At 33.6% G+C, this 19531-nt stretch overlaps 2 protein-coding genes across 13 annotated transcripts in view; one reads left to right on the top strand and one right to left on the bottom strand.

Moving 5' to 3' along the window:
• Positions 1 to 17618, bottom strand: part of il12rb1 (interleukin 12 receptor subunit beta 1) — a 65039-nt gene extending 47421 nt beyond the window's left edge. For 2 of the 6 annotated variants that reach the window (XM_087273502.1, XM_087273501.1), the window contains exons 1-2: positions 16962 to 17349; positions 7206 to 7266 (exon numbers count right to left, since the gene is read on the bottom strand). In XM_087273502.1, coding sequence (XP_087129628.1) covers positions 7206 to 7239 — 34 coding nt within the window. In that variant the 5' untranslated portion in view covers positions 7240 to 7266; positions 16962 to 17349. Of the gene's footprint in view, positions 1 to 2909; positions 3299 to 7205; positions 7267 to 16961 lie in introns of those variants that run through there. The other 4 variants (XM_087273503.1, XM_087273504.1, XM_087273499.1 and 1 more) reach the window with 4 other exon arrangements.
• Positions 16850 to 19531, top strand: part of mast3b (microtubule associated serine/threonine kinase 3b) — a 75004-nt gene continuing 72322 nt past the window's right edge. For all 7 annotated transcript variants that reach the window (XR_015502435.1, XM_087273478.1, XM_087273476.1 and 4 more), the window contains exon 1: positions 16850 to 17156. Coding sequence is in view for 6 of the 7 variants with exons in the window: in XM_087273478.1 (XP_087129604.1) it covers positions 17113 to 17156 (44 nt within the window). In the remaining variant the exon portion in view is untranslated. The remainder of the gene's footprint in view (positions 17157 to 19531) is intronic.

Below are 19531 nucleotides of genomic sequence, written 5' to 3'. Positions count from 1 at the left end.
GGAAAACACCCACGCACGCTCTTATTCACACTCATACACTATGGCTGATTTAGTTAATTCAGTTCACTTATACTGCATGTCTTTGTGTGGAAACCCACACAAACATTAAAATTCTTCAGATAATAAAATTATAAAAGACTAAAATTACTTTTAATACTATTATTGCTATTTATTTATTGCTATTAATTAAATTAAGGTGCACAATTCAATTAAGTCAATGTAACAAATAGATATTTACAATGTACTTCATGGTGGGCTCAGGATAGTCACAGCAGTCATTTTTACACAACAAATTGACATGAATTAGACTTTATTCTGATCGCTGCCTTTAGGCATTCTGTTGACTACAAGTAACTAAGTGACTAACTGCAACTTTATGTCAGCTGCAAGTTATTTACAAGTTAATTTTAGTAGAAGTACCATTTTAACAGGTTAGCTGGTTAACATTAACAAATAACTAGCCCTTCTTTGAAATTTTTATTGTTTTTCAAATATTTCCCAAGTGACGTTTAACTGAGCAAGGAAATGTTTCGCAGTATTTTCTGTAAAAGCCAACCGTCAACTTTATCGAATTAAATGAGTGTAGTTAACTTAAAATTTACTGAAAGTTAATTCTACTCATTTGAAAAGAGTTTTGAACTCAGTGTTGAAGGTAATGAGTTAATTCATTACCTAATTTCTTCAACTTAAATGGAGTAAGTTTACAGTACTTATATAGATTAGTTTTTGAACTCAAAGGTTTTCAGCAATCGATTTCCTCAATTGGTTTGAGTTGCCTTAACTTATTGGGTTTTAGAGTACTCAGTCGGTTTGAGTTCTCTTCATTTATTGGGTTGTACTGTGCTCAATTTGCTTCATTTACTCATTAGGATTAGTCTTTGAACTTACTGTAAATGGTTTGTTAATATCGGTTTCCTCACATGGTTTGAGTTGCCTTAACATTTTGGGTTTTACAGTGTAGTTGCAATGAGCTTGGCACTATCTTTAAATTAATATCTAGTCTTTAATGTCACGTGATCTTTAAGATATCATTCTAAGATGCTGATTTGCTGCTTACAAATTATAATTAATGTTATCAGTGTTAAAAAACTCTGCTTTTGAGTAAGCCATGATATATCGGTAATCAAAATGTTGCTATAATTTAAGTATAATGTGAAACTATAATAAATTATAAATATTAATACAGATTGTATTACAATTGAGACAATAAAGACATTCTAATGTCAGATTAAGGTTTCTTTTCCAAATAAATGTTGCTCTTTTTTCTAAGAATTTTAAAAAAATTATAAAGAAAAGAACTATTCATCAGCATGTCAGAATGTTGTTGTTCAGTTTTTTTAAGAGGATCATTTGACCTATCAAAACTAGAGCAATATAATAACTAAAATAACTTTTCATCATCACAGGTTTAAATTTCACATTTTTTCATTTAAAATAGATGACAAATTTATATGCATACAGTATACAAGCTTTCAGTTTTTGCAAAAAAAGTATTATAATAATAATATTAAATGGTGAGCTACCTTGTGAAAACTTTTTAATAGCTGTTCAGTTAAAACTTAAAAAGCATGATCTTATTCTACATTCCTAATCCTACTTAAACTCAACTACTGCTTAAATATCTAAAAAGCAAATTAGTCGTTTATTGAGCTAAACGCTTTAGTTGATGGTTTATAAATAGCAAGAATTGTACTTTATATTAAAGAGTGACAATATTCTTTATATTATAAAATAGATTTGTAAAATAATCTCTATAGTCTTCAATGTCATTACGTGATCCTTAAGAAATCATTCTAAGATGCTGATTTGCTGCTTACAAACAACTAATTGTTATCTGTGTTAAACCATGATATACCAGTTATTTAAAATTTTGCTATAATGTATACAACATAATACAAACTTATATTATAAATATTAATAAAGAATGCATTAAAATTGTCCCAAAGAAGACATTCTTTTAGTCAAGGGTTTAATAAAAATTATATAGCAAAGAACTAAGGCTTGGCAATATGGCAAAAATGCAATCTCGATAATTATTTTCCATATTGAATAATTACTATATATATTTCAATACAAGTTGTTAATGCTTCCGGATTTAAAAGACTATCCCAACAATGACTGAAGCCACAAAAATTTAAAGAGTCCATTAAATGGTGGCTGAAAATGTTCTACATTTCTAATATCAAGACTTTTAGATTCCCATTGTTGCACATTTCTGCTGTGTGATTGGTTTAATATAGAGTAAAAACAAAAGTCCAGAGCTTATTGTTATTGACATAAATATTTATTGCGATTAGATATAGTATTGCTTATCAGCCCAGCCCAGAATATTGTTGCGTCTTTTTTGTTCTTTTTTTTTTTGGGGAGGATCATTTGACCCATCAAAACTAGAGCAACATCTAAAATAAAATAACATTTCCTCACCACAGGATTAAATTTCATTTTAAAATAGATGACACAAGTAAAGGCCTATAGTATACAAGTTTACAGTTAAAAAAAAAAAAAATTAAAAAAAAAAAATATATATATATATATATATATATATATATATATATATATATATATATATATATATATATATATAATAAATGGTGAGCTACCTTGCAAAACTTTTTAGCAGCATTTAACATTTGAATTCAGCATGCTTCATAATAAAACCCCACACCAAAACAACTTGTTATTTCAATTTGTTTACATCCTGTGGCTTTCTAGTTATTTAATGGTGGTTCAGTTAAATGGTGCATGTAAGGTTACAAGATAAAAATCTACACACCATCCAGCAAAATCACAAAACACTGTTACTTCCGTAAGTCTATCAAGCCAATCTCACTATCATCTTCCTCTGTGGTGAATTGTATGTTGCGTTTGCTCTGATAACATCAGCTGAAAAAAGTGTGTGACAAACATACCTTCAGTCAAACTGACAGAAACAACAAGAAACAGCACAACCAATCTCATCTCCATCTCTTCTAGTGTTCAAAAAGCTCCTCGCTATGATATAAGAGCCAATAATTCGACACCACCATTGTAGCCAGAGTTCACGTTTTCAGTCGTTGTGTTGAATATGTCACCGGCAGAAACATATGAAGGGGGTTTAGTTCGTCTTGAAGCTCTAGTTCTGGGGCCAAATGAAGTGCTAACTACTGCATTACCACAAACCACACGAGAGCAGCAGGGGAAGCTCACCTTATTTCATGAGAAAAAAAACACGCCTGCTTTCTTTTGACGCCCTAAGAATGTATGAGAAGCTGCCGTACATGGAGTCTGTGTACAAACGAGATCAGTCGCCTATTTATATAAACCCATTGAGATCGCTTTGCAACATAATGATCGTTAACCTGACGTGGGTGGCTTTTGGTAAAGTGGTGCTTCAGCGTAATCAGGATTTGACCCCTGAAACTAACTTTTGTTTTTACATCCTTGTTTCAATTGTAACAGGCTTGCTTTTTCTAAACATACAAACGTTCTCTCTGTGTCGTTTAGAGTAGCCTAAAAAAGTACAATTCAAATCTAACTATGCCAACTTGTTAAGCCTAAACAAGTTCAGTTTCTTCAACTTAATGTAGCTATTACAGTTTCTGTGACAAATTAAGTTGAACAAAAACATAATTGCAAGTTGCAAATACTTAACATTTGACAATTCACAAACCTCAGCAGTTACTTGAATTATTTCACATCCCTTTTGCTGTGAAAACTACTGGCTTTTTTTTTACTCAATTCCAAAACTCTACCTTAATAACATTAATTAGTGGCAAATTAGTACTTTTTTGAGCTAAAACTCTTAGTTGATGGTTTATTAATAGCAAGAATTACACCTTAGAATAAAGAGTGACAATATCCTTTTGCTTTATGTTATAAAATAGAATTATAGCACATGCCATTTTAGTGTATATTGTGTATTTTGTTGCTTAAACTCTGCTACATGATAACATACTATAGTCATTTATGGCTGCATAATATTGGAAAAATCGTACATTTCGATATTTTGTTTTTCTGTACTATATATTGCGATATATTTCACCAGATGGCTAAAATATAAATATTTAGGAGGAAAAAAATCGATAATTTAGACTGATTGAGTGATTTTGTAAGGGTGTGAATCACGTATAAACAAAATTAAACTAATTGCAAGCGAGAATAATTACAATAGAGCAAAGGAAAAAGTAAAACAAACAGTGCTTTAAGGTTTTAGGGAGAGTCAAACAGTAATCAGATATTTATTTGGGTTGGGTTTGGTCGGTATTTTCAATTGTTGATCAACTACTGTATAATCCCGACTCAACATTGCGTATCCAACAATTGAATACCAATTGATACCTTGACTATTAAAGACACACATATTGCAATAATGATGTTAAAACGATATATTGTGTACTGTATATTGGCCTATATAAAGAACAAAAACTACAGCAAACTGTAGTGTTCACTATAGCAGACTGGTAATGTAGTATACGTTAGCTTTTTTTTCTACGGTAACCTGGGATGTAATCAGTGTGTGAATTATACGTTGATGATCGGAGGGGGGGGGGGGGGGGGGGTTGGGGGGGGCAACTTTTTCGGTAATATTAGTTTGTGTAAAACACACTTCAGTGAATCAAATGTATATCTTTATTTAAATTATATCTAATTTATTAATGAAATGTATTTAGGTTTCCAGTGTTTTGTGGGATGGGCTATTTATTGTAATCTGACATGATTAGCTATTTCGGTTTACTCTAGGTCAAATTATAAAAACTATGTGTCTAATTTGACTTTACTTTTAGGCTTTATGTATTGTAACAAACTAATATTTTATGAGAAAACATTCTTGTGAACTCTTACAGTGACTATCGATGCTGGTAAATCTGCCAGTTTTAGACTGTTGAATGACTTTTTTCTCACAGACCAATTGGCACAATTCAAAATGGTATAAACCGTTATAGGGGTGGTCGAATGGATAGCTAATATTTTAATGATTCACATTAAATATCAGAGTGAACTTTTCTCAGTTTCAAAGAGCTGAACACCCATACATCGTTTTTTCATACATCATACATCAATTCTTAATTGGGGTGTCAATCCCCTCCAAACCCCCTGTAATTCGCACCCTGATTATAGTAAAATAAATATAGTTATAGAAAACTTACAGTAGCCTATAGGGTAATTTGTTTATGTTTCAAAAGTTGTTGTATTACGATAGCAACTATAGAATTACCATGACAGATAGTAACTAAGATGCTACCTCTATTACTTTACTATAATTCAAAATCACATATTATAAACTATAGAGTATTTTTTCATGTGGGCTGTACTGTAACTCAGACAATGTTCAATATAAAGACTTTGCACCTGACACACAGCAAAAACAAAAATCCCCTAATAACTAATTTATGAATATGAGCAAAATGAAGCTTGTTTTGGTGCACTCAGTTGACATCAGCTGCCATATGTTAAACCGCCTTTATTACTAATGACCAATCATTTATTTTTACATTCATTTAAAACTTTCCTTTGGCTTAGACTCTATTTCATAGGTCGCCACAACGGAATAAACCACCAACTATTCCGGCATATGTTTAACGCAGCGGATGCCCTTCCAGCCACAACCCTATACTGGGAAACACACACACTCATACACTATAGCCAATTTTGTTTATTCAGTTCACTTTTATCGCATGTCTTTGGATTGTAGGGGAAACCAGAGCACCTGGAGAAAACAAACTCGAACACGGAGAAACTCCACACAGAAATGCCAACTGGAGCAGCTTGAACCTATAACCTTCTTGCAGTGAGGCAACAGTGCTAAACACTGAGCCACCATGCCGCCCTATTTTACACATAATATTATTATGTATTTTTTTATTCATTTTATTTCATAATTCAGTTGTGTTCTGTGATCTCAGCTGAATTAGTCTATATTTCCTATACGGTAATTCATTCATTCTTTCATTTTCTTATCGGCTTAGTCCCTTCATTAGACCGGGGTCGCCACAGCGGAATGAACCGCCAACCAATCCAGCACATTTTTACGCAGCAGATGCCCTTTCAGCCACAACCCATCTCTGGAAACATCCACACACACCCATTTGCACTCATACACCATGGACAATTTAGCCCACCCAATTCACCTGAACATGCAAACTCCACATAGAAACGCCAACTGACCCAGTCGAGGCTCGAACCAGTGACCTTCTTGCTGTGAGGTGACAGCACTTCCTACCACGCCACTGTTTCACCCTCTACGGCAAATGTTTTTGTGTATTTTAAAGTGTCAGCCGACTAATGGTTTCTGTCAAATGATTTTGCTTTCACTTTTATACATGTGTTTTTGGGGGGTGGGGTGTCTGCAAATAGGAAATCAGCTATTTAACCACACTTACGGCTGCTATTAAAGTAAAATTAGCTGCTTCCTAAAGTTATTAAAATCAGCAAAGCAGCGGAGGTATATGCAGAGTTTGACTGGGAGGAGAGATTTACAACTTCACTAAAGTTTCCTCAGATCTTATATATGCTCATTTAGATTGAAAGTAGTTCAAAAAAGTATGTACGTGTCTTTAAAAAAGGTCACCGTAAAAGGTTTCCTGGAAATGGTGAAATTAATTTTCTCTGATGTTCAAATGTCAAAAAAAGAAAGAAAGAATGAATGAATAAATAACTAAAGCAGGAAAGAAAGAAACAAAAGGAAAACACAAAGAAAGAAAGAAAGAAAGAAAGAAAGAAAGAAAGAAAGAAAGAAAGAAAGAAAGAAAGAAAGAAAGAAAGAAAGAAAGAAAAATAATAATAATGGCGGTGTGACGCCGCTCCTCTTCGTGCTCGCCGGCTGACAGCTCACCGCCTCCGTGTGGAGGGCTTTCCCGCCGCAACCAGTTTGTCCGGTTACCTCTTCGTGTTATGTTGGCGGAGCGGAGGCCCGGAGGAGGAAGAGCCGGCTGAAATCTGAAAACGCAGTAAAAATCAGAAGTGGGCTTTTCTTTTTCTGGACGACTTTTGTAATTCATCGCTTGGGTTTAGAGAAGAGGGAGAAGAAGGAGGATGGCTGGGTCGTCCGATTGTCCGGTCTGTCAGTCAGTCAGTCAGACAGACAGTCGCTTGACAGCAGCCTCCGGCGGCTTTTTACCTGAGAACAGCGCGAACGGCGCGGCTTGCGAGAGGTGTTTGAGACACGAAAAAGCACGCACCGCGGCGACTTGCTGATTCGCAAAAACAAAAACTGCACAAATATGTACCTCCAAGGACGTATTTCGCGGTCTGCAGAAACATCCACGGGGTTACGTTTGCAGAATGAGCCTGGGTTGAAAAAGAAAGAAAGAAAGAAAGAAACAAAGAAAGAAAGAAAGAAAAAAAGAAAGAAAGAAAGAAAGAAAGAAAGAAAGAAAGAAAGAAAGAAAGAAAGAAGCAAGAACGAAAGCATGAAAAGCATTTTTACATTCATTTATAACTTTCCTTTGGCTTAGTCTCTATTTCAGAGGTCGCCACAACAGAATAAACCACCAACTATTCCGGCATATGTTTTACACAGCGGATGCCCTTCCAGCCACAACCCTGTGCAGGGAAACACACACACACTCATACACAATGGCCAATTTTGTTTATTCAGTTCACTTTTATCGCATGTCTTTGGATTGTAGGGGAAACCAGAGCACCTGGAGAAAACAAACACGAACACGGAGAAACTCCACACAGAAATGCCAACTGGAGCAGCCGGAACTTGAACCTATGACCATGCAGTGAGGCAACAATGCTAACCACTGAGCCACCATGCCACCCTATTTTACACAAAATATTATTATGTTTTTTTTTATTTACATACATTTTTATTTATTTTTTATTTCATAAGTCAGCTGTGTTCTGTGATCTCAGCTGAATTAGTATATATTTACTATATTCATTCATTCATTTTCTTTTCGGCTTAATCCCTTCATTAGTCCGGGGTCGCCACAGTGGAACGAACCGCCAACCTATCCAGCACATTTTTACGCCATTTTTAAATTTTTATGCCCTTCCAGCCACAACCCATCTCTGGGAAACATCCACACACCAATTTGCATTCATACACCACAGACAATTTAGCCCACCCAGTTTACCTGAACATACAAACTCCACACAGAAACGCCAACTGACCCAGCCGAGGCTCGAACCAGTGACCGTCTTGCTGTGAGGTGACAGCACTACCTACTGCGCCACTGCGTCACCCTCTACTGCAAATGTTTTTGTGTATTTTAAAGTTTCAGCCAACTAATGGTTTCTGTCAAATGATTTTGCTTTCACTTTTATACATGTGTTTGTGGAGGGTGGGGTGTCTGCAAATAGGAAATCAGCTATTTACCCACACTTTACCACACTTAACCACAAATTAGCTGCTTCCTAAAGTTATTAAAATCAGCAAAGCAGCAGAGGTATATGCAGAGTTTGACTGGGAGGAGAGATTTACAACTTCACTAAAGTTTCCTTAGATCTTATATACTGTATGCTCATTTAGATTGAAAGTAGTTTTAAAAAGTATGTACGTGTCTTTAAAAAGGTCACCGTAAAAGGTTTCCTGGAAATGGTAAAATTCATTTTCTCTGATGTTCAAATGTTAAAAAAGAAAGAAAGAAAGAAAGAAAGAAAGAAAGAAAGAAAGAAAAATAATAAAAGAAACAAAGAAACAAGGAAAGAAAGAAAGATAAAGAATAAAAAAAGAAACAAAAAAGAAAGGAAGTGAAAGAAAGAAAGAAAGAAAGAAAGAAAGAAGAAAAAGGAAAGAAGCAAGAACAAAAGCATGAAAGAAAGAAAAGAAGAAAGAAAGAAAGAAAGAAAGAAAGAAAGAAAGAAAGAAAGAAAGAAAGAAAGAAAGAAAGAAAGAAAGAAAGAAAGAAAGAAAGAAAGATAATTAATAAAAGAAACAAAGAAACACGGAAAGAAAGAAAGACAAAGAATAAAAAGAAAGAAAGAAAGAAAGAAAGAAAGAAAGAAAGAAAGAAAGAAAGAAAGAAAGAAAGAAAGAAAAAAGAAAGAAAGAAAAATAATAAGAGAAACAACGAAACAAGGAAAGAAAGAAAGACAAAGAATAAAAAAGAAAAAGAAAGAAAGAAAGAAAGAAAGAAAGAAAGAAAGAAAGAAAGAAAGAAAGAAAGAAAGAAAGAAAGATAAATAATTAATAAGAGAAACAAAGAAACACGGAAAGAAAGACAAAGAATAAAAAAGAAAGAAAGAAAGAAAGAAAGAAAGAAAGAAAGAAAGAAAGAAAGTAAAATGACTATTTATGCTTTATTAAATCCCTTATAAATGACAATTAAATGCTCAGTTAAATTCTAAACAGGAGAAAAGAACATAAACGATTTATTCATTCATTTCTATTCATTTCAAGTTCAAGATTCACAAATGAAACTGCATCAAATGACAAATAAATCTTTGCAACCTGATTAAAATAAAATGACTGTAGAGTTTAAACATTGCATCTTATTATATTGTTAAATTATTATATTGTTATATTATATTATACATAGCAACCATTACTATATGCATGTATAATAAGATAAATAAATGTTGATTTCAATTGTAAATGATTAATAAACTCTTTTTGAATGATCTTAAAAACCTCCAACTACTCTTAAATACAAATGGTTTATAAATAATGCAATACTTAATTTAGTAATGAAAAATCAACAAAGTATGAAAGTACAATTATTCAAGTCAAGAATACAGCAGTTATAAACTGCTCACTAACATTTATTAATGTAGAGTTAATGCTTAACAGATAATTAATTTAGATGCTAATGTTTAATAAATAATTCATAGTGTGTAGTTATTATAAAGATTTACCAAATATTTTAATAAGCATAAACATTTTACAGAAGGGTTAATATTGCAGTTTATATAAAATTTCCCAGCCGAATTTAGACTATTACAGTATTACTCATAGTGACAGTTTTGCTTTATGTTGTATTATAATAATGTCTGAAATGAATAACTATGACACAGTATCACAAATCTGTGGGAAAGAAAAATGTTTTTTGAGTTAAAAGAAAACCTCACCCGTTTCTAGTTTGATGTGTTACTTTCTCTTTTATTGTTTCTTTCTCTTTGAGTTTGGGACTTATATTATGCAAGTAAAAGTAAATAATTATTCTACATTAATTTAGATCAATTACTTAATAATCGGACACAATGTGTCAGAATTATATGATATTTTGCATATGATAACTTGATAAATGATATTATTAAGGTGTCCGAGTTTCTGCAGCATCGCGTTTTGCAGCCATCTCGTGGTCAAAATGGATATTGACCTTTTTATTTATTTTATTTTATGTTATTTTATTTCAGTAAAGGCAAAACCTAAAACAATTTGTTCATGTAAAATAGATTAATTAGGTGCCTTTGACTTTCAGCAACTTTGCGTTTTTGTGGTCAAATCATTTACTTGTATTTTTATTTTATTTGGTTTTATTAAATTTTATTTCATTTTATTTTATGCTTAGTCGCTTTATTATACTTTAATAATATGACCTTCTTGCTGTGAGGCAATCGTGCTACCCATTGCGCCACCGTGACGTCCTTATTTAATTTTATTTATTTGTTTTATTTTTAAATTTATCCACATTTAAGATCAATAAGGTGTCTATTACTTTCAGCAATGTCGCGTTTTGCAGCCATCTCGTGGTCAAAATAGGTATTGAAGTTTTTATTTTACTTATTTTAATCTAATTTATTTTTTGATATATTTATTTTATTATTTTTGTTTATTATTTATTATAAGCAAACCTAAACATATTCACATATAAATGGTAATAGTAAGATGTGTATGATTTTATGCAACTTTTTGGGGGTTTTGCAGCCATTTCGTGGTCAAGGGATTGATCTTTGAAGAAATTAAATTAAAATTAATTAAATTAAATTATTTGTTTATTATCTTTTTATTTTATACATTTTTAATTATTGTATTTATTTATTTATTTATTTATTTATTTATTTATTTTTTATTATTTATTTATTTTATTATTGTTGTTGTTGTTTGTTTATTTTATTTATTTTTATTATTTTATTTATTTTTATTATTATTTTATTATTTTATTACTATTATTACTAGTTTTTTTTATTGTTTGTTTGTTTTATTATATTTTATGCCATTTTAATTTTATTTTATGTCATTTTCTCTTCTTAAAAGTAAAAATTAACTCACAATTTGTGCTTACAGCCCAGAACTGTCTGAATATATTATATATAATTCACCAAAAATCCTTTAGAGTTAAATGCATATCTGTGCATGATGTTGCAAAAAATAAATGAATTAATAAATTAATCAGAGTTTAAGCTGCAGTTAGCCTAATCAGATACTTCTCTTCCAATATTACAACACCAATATATATTTATTTTTAATCCAAAAGCAAAAGTCACTGTGGCAGCAAGTCGTTCTGAGTTTACTTCTGTTCATCACCGATTTATTATCAGCAAAAAAAGGAAAAAAGAAAAAAAAAAGAAAAAAGAGAGAAGAAGGTAGGTCCTCATCACCATGGTAACTGAGAAACCTCAGCTCTCTATTTTGCAGTGTTCAAGTCCTCAACACAAAGAGAAAGAGAGCAGAAAGCAAAGCCCCAAAATATTTACCATAATCCCTTTTGATGTAAATACCATAGTTATTATAATAACACTTTGAAAGCTCCTACTGTATAAACTCCTTTATACTTTTTATTCATTAAAACACACGAGTGAGTGTTGATTTGGCTCATTTATGTCAGCATTTCTAATCAGGAAATGGCGTTCTTGTGTGAGCAAAATGCATTTTTGCACTTTTGCTTTTGCAGCCAGGAAATGCAATCTGCTGATTGGTCAAGAGCTTCACTGACTGTGTAATCATAAATGACACACCATGGTCTCAAGATAAAATGCCTTGTAGATATTGTAATGACAGACTTCAACAACGTAAATACAGGTGCCAGTGGTCTCTTGAAGGCCTCTGGCTTTGTTTGTTTTTCCACCTGTGACCAAATGGCAGAGTTGGTGCATTTGTTGAAGTATATTATGGCAAGCCAAATTAATATTTATTTGTTTGAGGGGTATCAATGGCATTTGTGATATTAAGTAAATGGTGACAGGTTTGCTTTCCTGCACCTATAAATGGATGACCACGAAAGACTGCACATATATATATATATATATATATATATATATATATATATATATATATATATATATATATATATATATATATATATATATATATATATATATATATAATTTTTATTATTTTTTATCTTACTGTTAAACTTCCATGTGTGAACCAGTTAATAATAAAATACAATCAATGCATCAAGTTTTACAGACACCTACAAACACTTAAAAAAAAAAAAGGTTTGTAAAAATGCCTGTTGGTGCTCTAGATTTGCTGGTTGCAAGCAAACACGCATTCACAATGGCATGAACTATTATAGGGATGGTCAAATTTATATTGATCCAACCCCTCACCCACCCCCTGTAATTTGCACCCTAGTTACAATACTGTAAAAATGCTGGGATCCACACATTTCCTTTATGTTGTCCCAACACAATTCAATTAAGTTATCCTTAATATCCAGATTGTTTTTACAAATTTGAGTGGATTTGAAATAAAACAATTACGTTGTCGATTACTTTATAAAAGTTAAGTAACTAAATACATCTGATTACTTTTTGATTACATTTAAGATTCTAACGGATATTTTCAACGAAATCATTTTCAAGCATTTATACCAAGCAGGTGTGACCTTACAGTAGCTCTGTTTACTGTTAGAATCTCAAAATCTTTCATCACTTAAATTAAAGTTATATTAATTTAATTTTAAAGCAGAGCCATCACAAAACCAGACCTTTTCACACACACACAAAAATAATGTTTACTGTTGTTTCAAAATCAAAATTTAAGTTAGTTAGGCAAGGTGATATATTTTTGGCAATTAAAAAATACATCTAAGCATTTTTTGGAATTTTCATTTTTAAATTGAAGCAACTTAAATCCAGATCAAACACATCTTAGTGATCAATAAAACTGCCAATGAAAAATATGAGGCAGGACTGTTAATTTCAATGATTTACTGTAAATAATATGCTGTACCAAACAATAATAAATTATAGTGCGTAACAGCAAAAACAAAAAATCAAATAAAACCAGGTGTTACACATTTAAAACTCTATTGATCCAGGATCAGTAAATGGAGCTTGTGTGGACGCTACTGCGCTACTTCACTAATAAAATAGCTTTGCTACTGTGAAAAGCTTTTTATTTATAAAGCAGAGATGCTACCGCCACGCTACTGAGAAATGTAGTTAAGCTAGCTACACTGTTAATGGGATAAAATCGTTTTAGTGAATTTTGGTGCCCTGAAATTCACGAATCGATAACTTTGTTAGTTATAATATATCATTTGAAATGAAAGGCTCTATTTGTATTTCTCCATATTCATGATAACGACAAAAATCATTTGCTTTTATAAAACAAAGAAAGGCTAGCCTACATACCTGCAGATACTTCCTCATGCTTTTCAACGGCAGTAAATTTGATTGAACAGTGTGTGTGTGTGGGGGGGAGGGGGGAATATATATTTATACTTTTAAATATAAAAGTTAAAGTTCTTATGAGCAATTTTTTAAAGATTTTTTGAAGGGGACACAAATAATACAGTCGAACTGTACTCATAAAGATATGTTATGATATGGTTTTATCATTATTGTTATTATAACATGGAGACTACGTTATTATGGTTATTTTTAACGTTTTTCTCAGGTTCAATGACAGCAAATTTTTCTTTACAACTATTTATTGCATTGTTTGTTGTGTTGTTTACAGTCAACAGACTGACTCCTGAAGCAGAATAAATGAAAGAAAAGAAGTTATCCATACTCATAATATACTGGGTCATTACCCACAACGTATGGTACCTAAAACATAAATATAAGTTTAACTTTTGAAAATTTAACACCCCAGTAACACCTTTTGTACATTAAAAAATGTTTTCTTGCTGCTTGTTCAAATTACTTATTTAAAATGAGCTCAATCAACATAGGCGAAGCAGTGGTGCAGTAGGTAGTGCTGTCGCCTCACAGCAAGAAGGTCGCTGGGTCGCTGGTTCAAACCTCGGCTCAATTGGCGTTTCTGTGTGGAGTTTGCATGTTCTCCCTGCGTTCGTGTGGGTTTCCTCCGGTTTTTTCCGGGTGCTCCGGTTTCCCCCACAGTCCAAAGACATGCGGTACAGGTGAATTCAATAAGCTAAATTATCCGTAGTGTATGAGTGTGTGTGTGTGTGAATGTGTGTGTGGATGTTTCCCAGAGATGGGTTGCGGCTGGAAGGGCATCCGCTGCGTAAAAACTTGCTGGATAAGTTGACGGTTCATTCCGCTGTGGCGACACCAGATTAATAAAGCGACTAAGCCGACAAGAAAATGAATGAATGGAGGAATCAACACAATTCCTGAGGGATTTTTGAGAACTTAAATTTGTAAAAACATTTAAGTTTTTGTAATTTATTTGTGTTGGGACAATATGAAGGTATTGTGTGGAATCCAGCATTTTAAAACTGAATTTAAGTTAACTTATTAGTTTGTATGAATTTAGGTGGTATTTTGCATGCATGCGGTTTACAAAGGAAATGGTGTTTGAGCCTTACAGTTTGTCAATTGGGCGACGCTATGGCGCAGTAGGTAGTGCTGTTGCCTCACAGCAAGTAGGTCGCTGGCTCGAGCCTCGGCTGGGTCAGTTGCTATTTCTGTGTGGAGTTTGCATGTTCTCATCGTGCTCACGTGGGTTTCCTCCGGGTGCTCCGGTTTCCCCCACAGGTCAAAGACATGCGGTACAGGTGAATTGGGTAGGCTAAATTGTCCGTAGTGTATGAGTGTGAGTAAGTGTGGATGTTTCCCAGAGATGGGTTGCAGCTGGAAGGGCATCCGCTGCATAAAACAAAAAATGAATAAGTTAACGGTTCATTCCACAGTGACAACTCCGGATTAATAAAGGGACTAAGCCGAAAAGAAAATGAATGAATGAATGAGTTTGTCAATATGTACAGTATATCAGTATCATTTTAACATGCATGTCTATACAGTTTTCTATGGCACCTTGTGATGATGTCAAGAACAGGTGTATTACATGTTCAGTATAGAGGTATTTTAATTCTAGCGTAAAACAAATCTCTTCAAAGTTTGCAAAAAAGAAAAAGAAAAGTCCTAAATGCAAATTAGATGTATTTCCAATCAAATATTGCATCAAGTATTATAATTAACAGTAAACAAGGCAAGCATAATAGAGATAGGGCTGCAGTTAATAATGATCAGGCAAGTTATAGATGTCCTAGTAGTGCAGCTTGCAATTGCTAAAAATAACGCTGTGCACAGAAGAAGAAACGAAGAATTTTTGATAAATGGCTTGGCAGCAAAAGCACTAAGACTATGTCGAGCCCCATACATTAGAAAAGACAACATCTACGATTTTTGGGAGGTTGTATTGACCAGACTTTTTATGCTCGAACTGTAGCTGGCTGCAAATGTTGTGCAATGTTATTGCGACAGCTTCAGCAGAAACAGCTGATTAGTCACATGGGTGTAATGTTTGCTACATCAAATTTTATTTGGCAAATGCATTATTCGCTCCCATTATTTGCATTAATTTGCATTAAAGTCCAAACCACCTCAAGTGAGCGTTAAAACTTTTTTGTTAACTCTGTGTAAAATCAAAATGTACAATGTTTATCTTGTTATTCTTTAGATGTTGTCTTTTTTAGATAATCCATGCAAGTTAATATATTGAAAACACTTTTTTTGGGGTATCTTTAATCAAATGTCCTTCCACATTTGGAGTGGCGGTGATTCTCTGTTAATGTCAATTTGACAACTTTAGCCACAATGTTCTTAACCACACCCCACTTACCATTAGTTTGCTATAAAGGAATGATGCACAAAAGGAAAGCCCAGCCCCTAACTCAATATTCTATTTCATTAAAAAGTGAACTCAGCAACTTCTGGTTTAAATGGATGAACTGCATAAAAGTGAAGTTAAGTTATTCCTTTTTTTTCTGCTATTGTGATGAAGCCCACATCTTATTGAAAGAGTTGCTGAAATAAATCTAATAAATTGTAGCGTGATGCAAGTTTCATCCTTTGGGAACTGATTGGATCATTGGAAGATGGGCATTGCTAACAAAATGGAGGAAGATTTGAGACAATTTGTGGAGCATTACTGTCCACCACATGAATTCAGATACGATACCTGATGACAGGAACTAGGAGCTAAATTTTACAGACAAAATTGTACCATATTTGTTTGAGGGGTGAAGGAAGGTTTTTGGTGTTTGATTAAAGTTAATGAGGACACTTTAAGCATTACAAATGAAACAAAGTGCACAGACACATTTATAATAAGATAATACTACATAGCCTTTAAAAAATAAGAAGAGTGTATTTTGATTTCATGCCGACTTTAAGTGATTTTTATTCAAAATTTTGTTCCATTTATACAGTTCCTTAAAGTCTGCATTAACAAGGGGTGATGGAAACCCAGTTAATCTGTTAAGAAATAGCCGTTTTTTAAGCAAAGCATATTGTTCATAAAAAGACAGTAGCCTATTAGATAGCTAACTCAAAACCCAGAAGTTTAAAAACATAGTCTCACGACAAGTTAGTTTTGATAAATAAATCTTAAAACAGCTTGCCATACAAGCAGCTCATTGGCGAAAAGCTGCCCTGATGCCATGAAAACTGTAATTACATGCTAAGACATCAAGTCAAAAACAAGTCTCTCATAAACATTTAAATGACATCTCTTTGTACTTTTTTTTCTTTTTTGTTTCCTTTCCACCTGTGTTGTTGCACGTTGTTGTAGCACACCTCCCCGAGCAATCACATGGGAGATGTGACCGCACCATTCAATCTCAATCATCTCTCACTCGCTCTGCCTACCACAGTCACTTTCGCTTAGAAACATGACATCACTTTAACTAAAAGTGTTCACAGAGAATTAGTCTGTTTTAATGGAGTACCTGCGCCGGTGCAGCAGAAAACCTCTCGCTGTCGTTTGGCAGATGTTAAACGACGATGTGTAAACAGTGGACACTTTGTGTTGTCTCGCGTGAGATCTGAAACAAGCTGTTTGTTTTCACCTGACCGTTCTTCTTCACGGGGTTCTTAGAGATGAAGAGGAGAGACAAGCTGAAAATCCCCTCCCTCACTTTGGAGTAAGCTCAAATATATATTCTTTCGTTGTTCAAATGTTCGTGATGAATTATTTACTCGAGATGGGGGAAACCCCTCGGAACTGCTGTGAGAGACGAACCGACAAAGACAGCTGATAAATGTTATTAAATAACGTCGTTTGTTCATATTTCTGCGTATCCCCGCGTTATTCTATGGTTGGTAATGATGTGAAATAAACTAGCAAAAAAAAGTAACGATATAGGTAGCACTAGCATTGACAAGTGTTTGCTGTACGGAAGCAAATGTCAAAATTACTGTATCGCCTACAGTTTGGAACACGAGTTAAATAATGTCTTGCAGTATATTTTGTATATTCAGTATATAAACACTTCATTATTATCGATTAAATAGACAATTTTGTTCTTAGAGAGTGCATTTCCTTTTATTTTAATGCGCACGACTAAATCTGACAGTCAGTGTCCTTGTTAATAACGACTTTTGTTTATTCATTTGAATATATATCAGGGTTTCTTCTGATTTAGCATTATAGAAATTATTTAATGTTTAATTAAAAAAAAGTTAAATGCTAAAATGTAGGATTGTTAAACAAGTTTGAATATATTTAAAAGCACATTGTGTTAAATTTTACATTAAAATATTTTTTTGACGTAAAGTAGCCTATACCTTACCTCTTTCAGCAATATATTTTTATTAAAATTATACATGAACTTTACTGCAAAATGATGTTTAAAATTATAAACTTATAATTTATGAAAACAACAAACCTTATGTATGTATGTATGTATGTATTATTATTATACACATTATAGTTCATTGTTATGGTTTTTGATCGTATCATCCTCTAAAGAGTAATGCTGTTCATTATTTTTTAATGTTTATTGCATTATTTGAGTTCCATGAGTGTTGTGATATATCTTGATATTTTAATGGTAGGCCCATTACTATACATTTACTGTAAATTTCTGAAAATCCACTGTAAATATAACAGCATATACATTCATTTTCGCTGCCTACAATTCCAATATGGTCTTCACCATAATCTCCATGCACCAAATGTTATTTTATTGGAATGACTCCACATCACGTTGCATCACATTACAGCTGAATACATCAGGGGATTGCAGATGCGCTTTCTATTGGGTGAACACTCTAATCACACTTTCAGGATCCTACTATGAGCCAAGCTTTTAAGTGAGAACACGAGTCTGAGTGTTCTGACACTCTCCTTATCGCATCCGTATCGTTCTCGCAATGTTTTCCTGCTTTTTCTGACACTTGCTTCTGCCTGCCTTCAACATGATCACTGCAGCTTTCCAACCCTGTCCTCCCACTCTGAGCTTGGAGTGAATATAGTCGACCCCACAACCCACTACATTTCCAATCCCAGCGTGTAGGAGCTCGCATCCGGAGCATCCTTCTTCAGCAGAAGCATCTGCAAATATGATTGAGGATTACTGCTGTTGTTTAATGGGGATTTTCTCCTTTGGGTTCCAGAAAGCATTGCATTGTATCTATGATATTATGAGTTTGACGAAACAATGCAGATTCTGAATGTGAATGCACAGAGAGCTGTTGAAAGCAGCATAACATCAGATTGTTGAGCACAGGGGGGTAGGATTCACAGTTGGGTCGTCTCCAGTTTTCTCACTTCACCATGACAACATCTTCACACTTCCACTGCGCTTGTTGCTATCCATTGCGGTGAGAATATGCAGACTGCCAGACGGTGGCAGCCCTATTTGTACAGTCATACATATTTAACGTTCCAGTTAGCTTTTAGGTCACCAAAAAATGCTCATTTGTTATGCAAACCAGAGAGTTCATCAAAGTTTGACTCATGCTATAGCCAGAGCACTTCGGGGGATATTTAGTACAAAGGGTAGAACGGCCAGTTCTAAAACAGTGTCATTAAGGTCACAATAATCAATACCTTTCTAAAGCAGCTCAAGCTAACAACATGCCTCGTTTCTGTTGTGGTTTGCTCCATTAATCGGATTTCAGTTTGACTTTACGTGTAAATACCTAGCCAGAGTGTGTTATGGTGCCCGGCTGATGATGTCACTGAATGGCGTGAAGGAAACATGAGAACCTGCAGTTAATGGCCCAAATGCTTTTTTTGTGGAACTGAAAGTTATGGTGGCAGTAAACAGTAAGTGACTTTGAAGGTCACACATTAAAGTCATTTACTGAATGTTTACAGTGGTGAAACAGCTTCCACCAAGCAATTTTGTGTTTAAAAGACATCTAATTGATATCTAAACATACTAAACATGTCATGGCTTAAAACATGGCTAAATTTGGCCTGTCAGTGAAAACCCAATAGACGTCTAACAATAGCCCAAAACTATATTCAGACATATCTGACTGACTTCTCATTAGGACTAGGCAATACGAC

This window comes from Danio rerio, chromosome 11 (genome assembly GCF_052040795.2).
Source record: "Danio rerio strain M-AB ecotype USA chromosome 11, GRCz13ab, whole genome shotgun sequence".
Classification (NCBI taxonomy): domain Eukaryota; kingdom Metazoa; phylum Chordata; class Actinopteri; order Cypriniformes; family Danionidae; genus Danio; species Danio rerio.
The sequence above is the reverse complement of the archived record's forward strand: the minus strand, read 5'-3'. Positions and strand labels throughout refer to the sequence as shown.